Here is a 14,653-nt window from a genome sequence, read left to right on the forward strand (position 1 = left end):
TAAAAAGAAAGACTGTACCTAAACACTACCCAGAGCCAGTAGGTCAAGAACAAAGCAAGATCAAGGGTTTACATGGCAAATAGAGAGTATGCAATACAGGAATTTAATTGAAGATTTACCAATTACTATTATTATTTCACAGCATTGTACATTTCACACATGTATAGCATTTAGATTTTGATACAGAAAAATTAATCACTTCTTGAAAATAAAGAAGCTTGGTTGTTAGTAGTGCTCGCCTCAGCAGTTAATTCCAGTTTACAATAGCATGAAACCACATCAGCTGCTCCAATTCAACACTACAGTCATCAGTCTTATACATTCTTGGCTAATTACTGATGCAGAAAAATTTCATACCACACTTGGGTCTGCAGATAAAATAATGCTGATGGGCATAATTCTACCTTTTAAATTCCAGACCAGAGCTGCAATGATTAAAAATGAATGCAACCCAAATCAATGCTTGATATGCAATTAAATGAAATGGGTCCATGCCACAAGCATTTCTGTGACTCAGCACTGTTCTTTAGCAGAGATCAGGGATACATTCATTCATTCATTCATTTATTCATTCACCGCTCTTGCAGCAGTGGTTGAAACTTGCAGTTGCAGCAGGATGTTGCTACTTCATGACTGCTTGTTACACTGCCCCTGTTGTGTGGATGAGGTATATTTTTTCAGTTTAAGATGGAATACTTTGGAAATAATAAAAACAATTTCAAGCAATAAAAGGAGTAAAATTTCTTTAGAGAAATAAAGAAATACAATTCTCTCTCCTAAGATTAAAAAAAAATTCTCTGACCAATACTCTGTTTTCACTTCCCCTGTGCTAGATCCTGCTCCTCTCTGCTACACAGATTTGGGGGGCAGGAGGTTATTACCTTTTTCGTGATGAATGGGTAAAGAAGATACCTGCATTACTTACTAAGAACTTTGCTTGCAGCTGCAACGAGGTCATAGGTTTTGGAATCATCGTAAATTATTCTGACCAGAAACTGTCCCTCTTCATCCAGCTGCGCCTCCTTCCTAAAAAGAAAATAGAACAAAATATTTTTGCTTGAGGAAAAAGCACCATATGGATAAGTCTTTTAAAACAAATAAGTTTGTATTGTTATTTAAGACAGAAACTTAGAAATAAATTTGTTCCATAGCCACTAGTGTTCCCAGTCATTAACGTACAATACAAATATTTCAGACCACAAGTGTTCTGAGAAGAATAATTAGCTACAAGAAAATAAACATGATTTTTCAGTACAGAGCCTCAAAAAGAAGTTGCTGTACCAATAAAGACACAATTTGCATTTTAAAATAAGAGACTATCCATTAATGCAGCCCATGATGGGCTCTTTAAACACTTTTTGCTTTTTCATTCCATCACATTTTAATTACACTTTATTTACAAAAGACGTGGGATGTTTCTAACAACCATTTGCACATACATCCAAAGAGGAATTTAAAATACAGATGCAGGTACCAAATCAATATCTTTTTTCAGAATTCTCATCCCAAGCAGATAAGAAGAAAAAGGATGCTAGGAATTTACAAGGCCTTGTTCTCACATTGCACATTGATTCTCACGTGTAAAGTGTCACCACTTAGGTAAAGTACAAGAAAAATATACAGTTCTTCACAAAAGGAAACAACTCTCTACCCCAGGTTTAAGATAAGACTCACATATACGTCCTGTGCAGACTTACACCAAGTAAAAAACTAAAACAAAATGACTGCTTTGTTTTTCGGGTCCTTCACTATTCTCTTCAACTTGAACATCAAGTCAGCAGCTTGCCCAATAAGCAGCACAAATCTGTAGGCTGTATTTTTTTACTGAGGACCCCAGACAATGAATGAACTGTTGTGCCTTCGCAGCTTTGCACTTGGCACAAGTGAGTTACTAGGGAGGACCCACAAGTGACTTCCTCCCTGTTTTGCCCCGACTGCACAGCACAGGAGCCAGGCCACTGGTGCTGCAGGAGTCCCAGCTCTTGGGAGGGGGACAGGGAGCACCTCCATGGGCAGGCAAATCCCAGGACACTGAAGAGGCAGCTGCCCATGTGGCTGGTCTTGCTCTGCACAGAGCATGCCAATGGATATGGCCCTGTCTCTGCACAGTTTCATGTAAAGCAGTATTCTGCGTTTGTTCTTATTTCCCTTGCAAATTTTCCTTCAGCAAATAAGGAGATGTGCAGAGAGGCCTGCTGTGTTCTCTGATGAAGTCGTACCCTGTTAGTTGAAGTCCTCATCTGGAAAATGAGCACAGCCTCCTTTCTCAGTGTGTTTTTTAAAATAGGTGTTCACCTCCTGTGGTGCTGCCTACTATGACTCTCTATAGAGATAGTGTGCTTTGCAGAAATAATGACGAAAGAGGAGACATTTAAGTACTCATGCTCTAATTGATGTACTTAGAATGTATTTTGGCTCAGCAAAACTAATATGATCACAGCATCATTAGTATATTTGCAGGTGGAGGGTCACAGTTACTTCATTAAAAATAAATTACACCCTTTCATCTAAATGTGTATCTATTCTGCAGTGCACTCAGGAAGTCAAAAGAAAGCCAAAGACACTGGAAAGCCTTGAAGTGAATCACTGAATCATATCTTACATCACACCAAAAAAAAAAAAAAAAAAAATCAGTACACAATGTTGCTCTACAGAAAAATACCCTAAGAATTTGAAAAACTATTAAAAAAGGCAGATTATGAGGTAGCTTCTTAAAAAAGTCTAAGCATAAGGGATGCAAATCAAGACATTCCTCAACTTGGTAGTAGGATAATTATTTTTCTAATGTAGAAATTAAAGAGGACAATGAGTAAACAATTATTTACTAGTACCATGGTAATGAAGAGCTTTTACCAGAGTATGACTGGTAAATTGAGTAAATACAAAGAAATGCTCTTTGAGATACAGCTCAAGCCTACAAAACCAATATTCCTAACTTCTGAATTTCTCTTGGTCACCAGAGGAATTATAAAGACCTACAAAAAGTAAAATTCTAAATCTACTATGTAAAATATTGCATCCTCTCTTACATCAAACACTTGTCTCCATTATCATAACATAATCACACATAAATTAAAACCAAATTCTTTGACTGTAACTCAGGTTTTAATTTCCTAAAGTGGTGTCATTGATTTTAAAAATTAATACAAAATAATAATGCCTGCAGAACAACTCAAGCATTTACAGATGTAGTGGAATTATCAATCCATAGAAACAGAAACATTTCCTGAGGTACTCAAAGAATTAAGCATTCTTGTTGATCTTAAAACTGCTAGATGGCAAATGGTACTGCTGGGAAGGACTGATTCCAATCTCATATGGCAGTATCCTACTGACCTAAGTGAAATGACTTGTCATCTAACCCTCCAGTTTGTAATCATCAGTCTTTGAGAATTTATTCACTTAATGGATATCTGGAACCCATTATTTTCTTTTTCCTCTTCATCTTCCTTTAATCTTGCTCCTCACATTCTTCCCACTGTCCAAAAATTACACAACATTGTTTTTATATTTCAAAAACATATTATTTATTAATAACTGAAGTATTGTAACTGTTACTTGACATAAACATTTTTATACTCGCTCTAAGAATTATGAACTGAAAACAAGCTAAGCAACTTTCCTAAAGAAATATGACAAGACTATAGGGGAGGTGTGACTAATTATGCTTCATAATTCCACCTAAAAGAAACATAATTCTCTATCCAATGACATGAAAAATATTATAATAGCCTTAATTAAGCAAGGTCTTAAACAGGAGGAGAGGTGGAGTTATCAGTGGGAAATGATAAGAGATCAGTCAGGGACAAAAAGGTTAAGTTTACATCTCCTTAGAACTGAAATGAAATGAATATAAGAAAAGAAAACCATCTTGATTCTTTGGTTCTCATAACATGGTATGTAACTACAAGCCAGCTACAATTTGGAGGGATGTTTGCAAAGGGTGAACAAACTTTCCCACATCTCAGATCCATGCTGTGCTTTCTTTTAGTTTCTCTGATCAGAGCCAAACCACAAAGGGTAATACACGCATCTGGAAAAGCAATGAACATCCTCAAAAATACTACATACTTACACAGTCCAGTAGACACAGCTTTTCCGTGTGAGAATTTTCTCTATGAAAAATTGACCCAGTTTGATGATGTTGATATCTCTTGCATTGAAAAGAAACTGCAAAACTTCTTGCATTTCTTTCCAACTACATTGACTGGAACTTTTCCTGTTTACTTCTCAGTGCCAAGCCATGCTTCCTTTTTTCTTATTTCATTTGTCTTTAGTTTACTTTGTCAAAGTTTTTCTTCACTATCTGCAATTTCTTTGAGCCACTGCTTTTTAAAATCACCACTGGTTATTTCAGTTATTTCAGACAATTCCATTTAATTATTTTAAATATTTTTTTCCAGATGCTTTGGATCACTCAGCAGCCATCTTCTCTGTACCCTTACTGATGTATTTCCCATTAGAAATATTTTTAAGTTGAGCAAAATTTTCTAGAAAATTTGTCAAAGTAAATATTTATTCCTGGAGGGGATTACACTTCTCAGTTAAAACCATGCAGGCAAAAATTTCTTTGCTTGTTCTACAAATATGGCAAATACCATGACAATGGCTTATCTAAGTCTGTGTCAAAAGATAAACTGCTCTTTTAAGATGTATGCTTGAAAATCATTACATTTCAGAACTTTCTTCTTCCTTTCCAAATCAATTCCTTCTCCATACCACTGAGATCTGTTGTGCTGGTAGATCCCAGCAATTTAGATAGGTGTTGAGCTGAAATAAAATTCAGTTAGATATCTGTTTTTCTGTATTATTTTTCTGCTGGATGAATTTCCCTGTCTGCTTCATCACCTGTTCACAGAAGTTGCTCTGCATACAGACAACAGGCAGGCAGAGTGATTGTGGACAGGCTTCTGAAGCCCTTCTGCTTCCCTCAGTAACCTAACAGCAGTGAGAGCTTCCAAAAATCCTTCTCTCTGAAATACTTCTCATAAGACTATATGTGATGGGAAAATGCTGCTGTGACTTTATCCAGAATGGACACTGCAAAGTGAAAGAAATCCTATTTTTTCAGAGGCTCTGGTCCTTCAGCAAGTCCACAAAATAGCAGGGCCTGTAATGAATCTCTCTGAGAGAGCATCACAGCTACCAGCACCAGAGAGGCTGACCATGACTGACCTCCAGCAGCCCAGGAAAGAGGGCCGTGCCATTCAGGTGAATACCTCAAATTGTTTCCCCACGGCTGCAGTTTTCCCACCTACTTACCTGACCCCACCTGATTTCTCAAAGCTGCTTGCGCTTAGACTAAGAAAATGGTTTTATAACAAGGGTGATAGGAAGAAATATATGATAGTGTCATAAGTATAATTATTGTTAGGAGTGAGGCTGCTTTGTCAGCTTTGCATAGCTGCTGTGATCAGCTGTCCATCAACTCTAATTCCTTACATTTGTATTTGGCTGACCACATTTCAGAGAAAACATTTCAGAGAAAACTTCATAATCCATAGCTTTACCAAAAAAAAAAACCAAAACTGTGTCATTTCCCCTGAAATGTTTTGCTGCAATCTTAAGTTACAGGTTTTGACCAGATAAAATTGTGGGAGGAATCTAATGTTCTAATGTCTTCTGTAGACTGTGGTGTTTGATCACAAAGACATTAACAGCAATAACATGTCGGTAGCTTGCTTAAGAACTCGACTGGAAATGTGCCAAAAGCAACAAGCTCTGGCAAATTCCCAAGCCCTGCTTATTTCTTAGTGAAGAAGCAGTATTACAGTAGCAACTTCTTTTATATGCCTGCTCTTTCAAAATAAGTTTCAAGTCAAATAGAACAGAATTTACAATTAATCTCTCATTTACATTTACAGAGTCAAAAGAGGTGTAGGTTTTGCTCCCCTATAAATTTATGCTCAAAATGTTAAAACACCCCAGGATTTTAATGTTCTTCCCAAACTGATTCCTGCACACAAGATGTGATATTTCATGGTTCAAAACTTACATCCCATGACATGCCTGCCCTAATTTCTACAGTCTGGCAGCCCTTTTTATTTACTCTAGACTAATTCTGAATGATTACACAGAGCTATTTCAATTGTGGGAAACAAAGACTCCAGAACAGACTTTTCCAAAATGCTTTTGTTTTCCTCCAAAATGTTTCTATTATCCAGGTTAATGTGAGGCAGTTGACTTCGGCAGGAGAAGAACCTTAACCATTGCACCATGGAAAATAACAGCTATACACAGGATATTTTTCACATAAGGATTTGGCCTTGAAATCAGTGGAAAAATTCCTATTGAATAGATCAAAGCAGCATCAAATCTTAAAGCAGCCTTTCCTCCATCAGTCATGCTAACACCCCCAAAACTGCTGTTGATTTAGCAGCACAGAACAGCCTTACAGGTGATACATCTGCGTACAATGGTCCCTTTGAAAATCCTTCCCATTGTGCAACTAGTTTAGTATTTGTAAACACACTACTGATTTTCAAAGGTGATGTTAATAATTCACAGAAATGGCTGAAATGCTATGTGTCGACAAACATTCCAAGAAAAACTATTCTTAAAATCAGAACGGATCCTGCACTTCAGATTTTTAAACCATGAGATGCACACATTTTTATTTCTCATAGAGGTTTGAAGTAGAAAGGATTTCCTTTGCCATCTTTAGAGATTTTACAGACAACACAGCTGGGCAAGATGTTACATCAGGCTGGTCTTACTTATATATAGCCCATTCTGCACAAGGTGAGTTTTAATGCAGTTTTGCAGTCACACTGTAGTATTTAAAGTGAATTTGCATAAGTCATACTCAAGAAGGCTGCTGCTGACAAAACTTATATTTTCCTGTACAGTCATACTTGCTATCCTGCCTCTGTAGCCAGTCAAAAAGCTGGAATCTCAAGATATTCTTACAGAAGAAGAACCCTTTCCATTTGCATGCAGCAATTATTGACAAAGAATATGGTAGAAGATTGCACGGAGCAATTACTTTGCATCCTGAAGATGCACAGGTTTCTCTGTGATTTAACATTATTACTTAGAAGTTGCTGGTGTCACTTTAAGAGACTACCCAGTGTCCCAAAAGCACAACTGGATCTCTTCCTACCAAAACTCAGCCCAAAGTGTGCGCACAGGGTGTGTCACCTTCAACACACCAAAAACAGTAGCTGGTTCCAAGACTACCTCCAGGACTTCTTCCATGATATGTATTGTTTCTGCTGGGACTTTTGCCACCATTGTGCTTCAGTATTCTTGGTGTACCAAGGATGGAAAAGTGCTCGTTGAATTGAAGAGATCAGTCAAAACAATCTTAATGACAAAATAACTCTACTGCACTTAGAAACACAGCATGGTTCTGATCTCACTGATAGGAGCAAGTCAAGTTTAATTCCGTTCCAAGAGTAGCACTCTTAAACAGGATTACATGGGTCAGAACTAAAGATGGTATCTGTGAACCCAAAATCATTGCCTTTGCATCTCATTTACATTAAAATAGCAAACTAACTGCTCCTATTACTTCACAGACAGCTGTTTTTTTTCAAAATGCTTCCCATCTTTTTTCATGTATTTCACAAAGACGCTTTACTAAAAGTTATTAAAAATATTGAGCCACTATTCCAAAAAGGAAAAAAGAAAATAGACTTGTACATGTTTTGGATCGTCCAAAGATATTTTAAAATACCCAGCTGGGAAGAACATAAATTATATTAAGTTACAAGATTAAATAAAAATGGGAATCTGTCCAGGAAAATGATGTTCTGGGTAAAATAAATAGGTGTATTTATAGACTTCACAGTTCTGAGCTATTTCCCAGTTTTACAGGCTGGATACGAGAGTGTTTAATGTAGGTTTTCAAAACAAGATAATACTAGAAGATACAGTTAACAAAAGTACAAGTTCCTTGCTGCTACTACAAACACTAAAATTATTAAAAATATAAAGCTAGAATTAGTTTGCTTCCTTTTACGTAAGTGGAATAAAAAGAACTGTATTTACAAAATACTCTTTCATGCATTTCACTAACAAGACTGAACAATGTGTTTCTAACACCTGTTATCCTGGCACATCTAAAAGCACTTAATTTGGGAAAACTGCAAAATACCTGAGAGATAGTGCAAGAACACTCACACCAAGTTTCATAACATGCCAGTATTTCCTTTTAGCCAACCCTTTCCCAGAGGAATTAAATAATTTGGCATCCACTTTAACTCCTGACCTTCAAGCAGGTCCTTCCGCTGTGAGGAACTGAAAGAGCAGGAATTAAAGTGTTCTGACCCTATGAAGCTTGTAAATATTAACCTCCTTAGCCATGAAAAGTCATCTAGTAAGCACCACTTAAAACAAAATTATTAAAATATTGATTAGAACTTTGGAATAGTATGAAATAAGGACTTTAAAACAGAAACAAAAATAAATGTTACTTTCTGGATAAAAACTCAATAATGTTAAAAGGGCTATGGAATAAAAAGAAATCATCTATTGCCATTTCACCACTAATGGCTTTCCAAAGTGTCTTTCTCATATCTATTTGTAGGCAATCTGTATTTTTTTCAAAATTTTTGAGATTGGTCAAACAGAACATTGCCTTTAGCACTGGGTAAACCCACATGGTACTGAAAGAGGCAGCAAAACCTCAATTTTCTTGCTTTTAACAGATCACTGCAATTATTTACAACTGAGAACATCATGATCCAAAATAAGAATGGATTCAAAATCTAAACTCTAGTGAAACAGTCAATTTTTTTCACCACTGTTCACTGTGACAAGTCAGTTAAAATAATTAACACAGTATGTCTTCAAACTTCTGAGCATGAAAGAATCAGTAAGTTCAAGTAAGCTGTTAAGTAAGCAGTCTTTACAATAATTAGTTGTGGGCTGGGAAAGGGAAATACTGTGCAAACCTCCAGCAGTTCAACAAAGAAGGAGAGAAGATGCACAGGGACTGACTGCCACCACTGCATGTGGCAGGTGTGTGTGTCTATGTGGTGAACTTCATAACTCACCTGCTCACCACCCAGAATTCTATAGTTCCTGCGGAAGAAGTACAGAAGGAACAGCATTTTGATGGGAGAAATCACAAAGAAATCCTTTAATAGGATAAATAAAAAGGCTTTAATAGGTTAAAATAAAATTGAAGTCTGAGACATACCAAAACCTACACTTAGAAATTTACAAGGAGGCTGGCACCAAGGTTCTCCTGCAAATCAACTCCTTGACAAGAAATACCAAAGATAATTGGAAGGCTGTTCACTTGCTTCAGCTACAGATGATTATTAAATGAAGTGCCCCACCTCACATTTTGTACAGATATTTGATTCATATTTCCTGTTTAGTTTGCATTTTTATTGCCCAGGCCACATGGTGATTATGTAGACCTAATATGCGCATACACATAGGCATGCACATCAATATTTATTTGCATATGTACCTACACACAAAAATAGATTTTCTCCAAAAACTTTACATTCTAAGCTGATGATTATCCAACTTCTCTCCTACCAGAACCGATGCTGTTATCACTGCAAACAGACTGTTACAGACTATGGCACTGTTTTGCATGCTTTCTAAAGGGCTGCCCTATATATAGAAACTACAGTCAGCTGAAAACTTGAAAAACACTTTCCAGAGCAATTACCAAGAAATAAAACATGTCTCATAAAGAGCCATAAGCATCTGGTGATTTTTTTTTTTTTTTTGTAGTTTAGGGAAAGCAGGAAAGATGGACTCAGGTCCACTCGGCAACATTAGAGCAGTTTGCTCCAGCAACATTTCCCTGTCTGTTCCTGAGCCTGTATGACACAACATCCCAGCCACACCCATGAGCCCACAAAACCCGCTCCTTTTCCTCCAGGCTCTCAGCTCCCTCAGTACTCAGGCTAGATCCTACTCCACTAATGTACAATTATTTTGTGCATTATTTTATCCCATTCCTCAATATATAACCTCAGGCTTGATTTACAGCAGCTTTCAAATCCAGTTCTGAAGAGAGAATTATTCCTTTTTAATAAGTCTTCCTGTGGAATTGATCTCCACTAATTGCATGCAGAAGCATAAATTAGCTCTCCAACAATCTCATGAGGCCAATTATACCATTTCCATTTAAAATAGGCAAGAACACCGCAGATCAAAAAGGTTTCATTCAATTACGGTGCCCAGTATGTGATGAGTGGTTCTGTTTTTTTTAAGATACTAAGAACTTTTTATGCTGAAAACACAATTTTCATGGACTTTACTACTTTTACAGCCTACCAGCATCAGACCTAAAGTATCTAAATTCCCACTAATCTTAGGAGCTTACTATTGCAACTTAAGAAGAGTCTTTCACTAGAGCTGTTGCGCATATTTTTCTAGGTTTCTGAAAAGGCAAACTACATGATAGTAGGATCAATTACTACATCTAAACACTGTGCTAAGCAATAGCAGTAGGCCAAAATCATGATTCTCACAGGATTTGTCAACAAATATAAGTTGTGTTTTGATATATTAATAAAAAGAAGAAAACATCTCTGACAAAGAGAGATGCTGTCTGAACCCAGCATACACAGAAAGTCAAGCTAGGGCCTTCACTCTGCAGCTAAAGAAGTTTTTTATTATTTGTTTTGTTTAAGCAGCATAAAAAATGGGCAACTTTTTGCTGTGAGAAATTCCCAGGAAATAATGCAATCCCAGTCCATCTCCTGTAAAAAAAAATATAAAATGTTTTCTTAAAGGCATTTAGTATTTATTTTATATTATTTATTTATATAATTTACTATTTTAGAATAAGAAATTCTAAGTATATTACAAATATAACTAATCAGAATAGCACATCCTGTTAATGAGTTTCTAATTATCTAAATGCTAGGGAAATCAGTGGAGTACCATTTTTAGATAGGTAAATGAAGAGCATCTACCTTTCCTGACTTAAGCAAGCAACCTACATCACTACTAATAAACCTAACTGCTAGGGATGCCTTTGAAAATTTACCCAACAAGATGTACTGTTACATTTCACTGCAAAAGCCACACCAAGTCACTAGTCTGACCAATGATAACCTTCACCAACAGGATGTAGAAGTTTCTGTCCGTTTAGTTTAGTTTTCATTTTCAGGCCCCGCAGTTTCTTTCATGTCCCCAAATGGTACGGTCTTCCACCACTTCAGCTGAGCCCAATTTGAAACTGAGCAGAGCTTTCCAATTTCCTTTTCCACATTGCACCAGACCAATGACTCAATCCTCAGAGTTACACCATTTTAACCATAACAGGAGATTTACAGGAAAAAAAAAGCTTTTAAGAGCCTGGAGCCTTGGTAGGTGATAATCTGTGAAACTTGGGGAATGAAACTTTCCTTCCTCCTAGGACAAGCAATTGATTTTTGCTCTTCCATAGTGCCCTGTAAAGTCTGTGCTGGCCACAAAGCTCCCCAGACCTCGAGTCCTGGCATTTAAAAGTGAGGACAGCACATGCCATCCTAACCCCTCCAAAGGACAAAACAGGGCAAAGGCAGAAGAAGATGGCTCAATTCTACATTAAGCACTGAGTACCAGGGATGTAAGGCTATTACTTGATTTATGTCCCCATGCTAAGGTACAGACAGCAAAGGGACAAAAAACTATTACTTTTCTACTGTGCAAGTTTGAACACTTGTCCAGAATCAAATAAAAATACACCTCTATGTAGCTGCTTTCAGCAAACATTAAATTTCAACTTCCACTCTAGTTTTTCACTGGAAAACACTACATCTTTTTGTGGGGACTTGACTGGCTGTGCCATTTAATTTCCCAAATCCAGATATTTCATATACCTGTGTGGGAAAAATACTAATTAAGTCTACAGGCTTGTGATGAAGCATTTTAATGCATTTATTAGATTTCTGAATTCTCATTCATTTTCTTGGCAGTATGTTTGAAAGTGCCACAGTTTGAGCATCTAACCTGGCCTCAATTCAGATTTAGGAGCCCGTGGGAAAATCCTGTATTCATTTAATCAAACACAGAGGAAGAGTGTTGGGAAACACAGGAAAAAAGACTGTACATATTCCCTGCTGACAACATTGCTCTAGCTCCCACATATTGACCTGGAGCTGTTTCAAGAAGACATCCCTGTCAATGCCTGTTACACAATTAAACCCTTAGAACTGCTGAATGGAGTGATCAGAATTCCACACACATTGGCTGTTCTGCTCAGCCTTAAGAGATACCTGTTACAGAAGAGAGAGCTCAGATTTTATGACAGAGGCCTCTTTTAAAAATGTACTATCACACACATAAAAATATGCCCACCATAGAAACATACTAGGGCATACAATTTCTTAAGTCCTGGAAACTTTTATTTATTTTGACAATATGAGTAATTTCTCTGCAGTGTTTTGGACAGGTACATGGACAGTAATTCCACGTGCACTACTTACAATCGTGTGCACACTCTACCATATCACCCAGCAGTACAAATTTGGCCTTAAACAGACACGAGCACAGAATTGCATGTATGTGGGAATGGCCAGGCCTGACAACTTTGAGTTTATGTTGGCCGCAGAGGACTTGAAGATATCTAATGCCAAAGGAATCTTGAGAACCACCCCTGAGAACCAGCCATTGCAACTGTGGCCACACAATCTAAACCAGCCTCTGAATGTAACAAGTACAAAATAAAAGAATCAGAAGAGGTTTTCTCTTAAGTATGGAAGCCAAGCCCTATATAAAAGTACATACTGTAATTTTTCCATTAACTTAGTGCCTTATTACGTGATGTGTAAAAGACTCTGTTGTTCAGTTATGCTTTTTTTTTAAGTGGGTGAAAATAACATGGAGGCCGTTTCCCAAGAATTCCACTCTGGGCCATTAAAAAACAGTGTGAATCTTTTTTCTGAGAGATCATGGTTTTACAATAATGCTGAAAAATGAACAAAAGGACAGCCATGGAGACTTGAACATCATTCCAACTCAGGTTACAGTAAGTGATGGCACTGGAAACACCACTCTTGTAAGAGCATCAAATTCAACTATTTGTGTATCCAAATTCTCTATGTAAGAACTTCATTCAACACCACTTCTGACTGAACAAGTTACAAAAGTTTCCATGTTTCAGATGGAGAATACCCTTTCCATTCAGCATTTAACTTTTAAGTGCACTTTTTTTGAAGAATGACCATATTTCATTACTTCAGTTTATTTAGTTCTATGTTTTCTTTTCCATTCTGTCAATATTAAGTACAAATTCACCTGCTGGCATTTGAGAATCCCTAAGCAATCATAACCCACCACTCTGCAATGCTGATTCACATCTTCTGTGGTGACTTGAAAGAGAACAAAATAGCAGTATGTGATCAGCTCAACATTGAAAACAAACAAAATCAAAAAGCTTAGATAAGAAATTTTGTACTGAACTACCCAGAGGCCTCTCTACTTCACAAAAATGTTTAAGTTCTATTGCAAATTCAACTCATTAACAGTGAAAAGTTCCTCTTGGGTTTTTTTGAAACAGCCAAGGACTGTTGACTTCAATAATTATTTCTCCAGTCATCTGTGATTCAACTGATTCAATTCAGCATGCCACAACACTATTCTGTACTTTCTTGCTGTTTCCTAAATGATTAACAGTTCTAAGAAAAAAAGCCTTTGCAAGAAGTTTGTATTTACTCATAAAAGATAAAACATCCAAGCTTTTCCTCAACACCACTTGGCTACCAGTTGACACTACCATGCCCTAAATCAGCACCACTATAATGTGTTCCAGCAAGGGCTGGTTTACTGGTTTCTGAACTCTAGGATACACAACTGAGAAATCCTGCTGAATACCCCATGGTGACCAATTTCACATAAGGAGGTATGGCAGCTGTTGCAAATACATTGGCTCCTTCTTGGAGATCACATTCCAATCTTCTGCTGGGTGGTGTCGTGCTGGTTTCCTTCCAGAGAGCCATCTTCTTGTGAGCTAACAGCAGAGCCTACCTGCTGGGCTGCTACAAGACACAAACTTTTCTCATTTGAAAAGCAGAAACAGGATGAACCAGCTTCCTGAATTTTCACATCTAACCTTAGAGAAGTATTTTGTATATTTCTATTAAATGTCTCCAAAATGTTACCTGAGTAATATTCCTCGCAGGCTTTAGTTATCTACAGTATTCCATCAGGTGCTTCCAAAATCTAAAGAGATAGGATGCATCAGGAATAATAGCTGTGTTCTGACAGTCTGCAATATGATCTTACACTACAAGATGAAACTCTGTACTTACTCTGATGGATTGATCTTAAATACAAATATTCAAATACATATTTAAGGCATCTTGGTAAGGGATGCCATGGCAAGAAAGAGTGAATATCATATTTTATACATATTTTTATTTATTTATTTTAATTTTCATGGAAAATGATGCATGTGTCAGTATTTTATCACCTCTTAAGTAACATATGTCACTAAAAAAATCAAAACAGGAATTCAAAATAGATCACTGTGTTTAGAAATGTTTAGTATGTAAGGAAAATAAATGCCACACTTATAGCACAAAACTGTGTGGTGTACACTAAAAGTTCATCTATGCTATGCACAGAACTGTATTTGCAAACAGTAATTTACACAGCATCTGTCAGGAACCAATAGAACAATGAATGCCTGCTGAACTACAACTGTGGACTCACCTTTGGTCATTCAAAGACTTGGCTAGACAAAAGTCATAGC

The 14,653-nt window shown here is 36.9% G+C and overlaps 1 protein-coding gene across 1 annotated transcript in view; it reads right to left on the reverse strand.

Annotated features, from left to right (window-relative positions):
* The window catches only part of GUCY1B1 (guanylate cyclase 1 soluble subunit beta 1), a 41,626-nt gene that overhangs the window by 25,200 nt on the left and 1,773 nt on the right, over window positions 1-14,653 (reverse strand). The window contains exon 3 of the mRNA XM_030271457.4: window positions 926-1,026. Coding sequence (XP_030127317.1) covers window positions 926-1,026 — 101 coding nt within the window. The remainder of the gene's footprint in view (window positions 1-925; window positions 1,027-14,653) is intronic.

This window comes from Taeniopygia guttata, chromosome 4 (genome assembly GCF_048771995.1).
Source record: "Taeniopygia guttata chromosome 4, bTaeGut7.mat, whole genome shotgun sequence".
NCBI lineage: Eukaryota > Metazoa > Chordata > Aves > Passeriformes > Estrildidae > Taeniopygia > Taeniopygia guttata.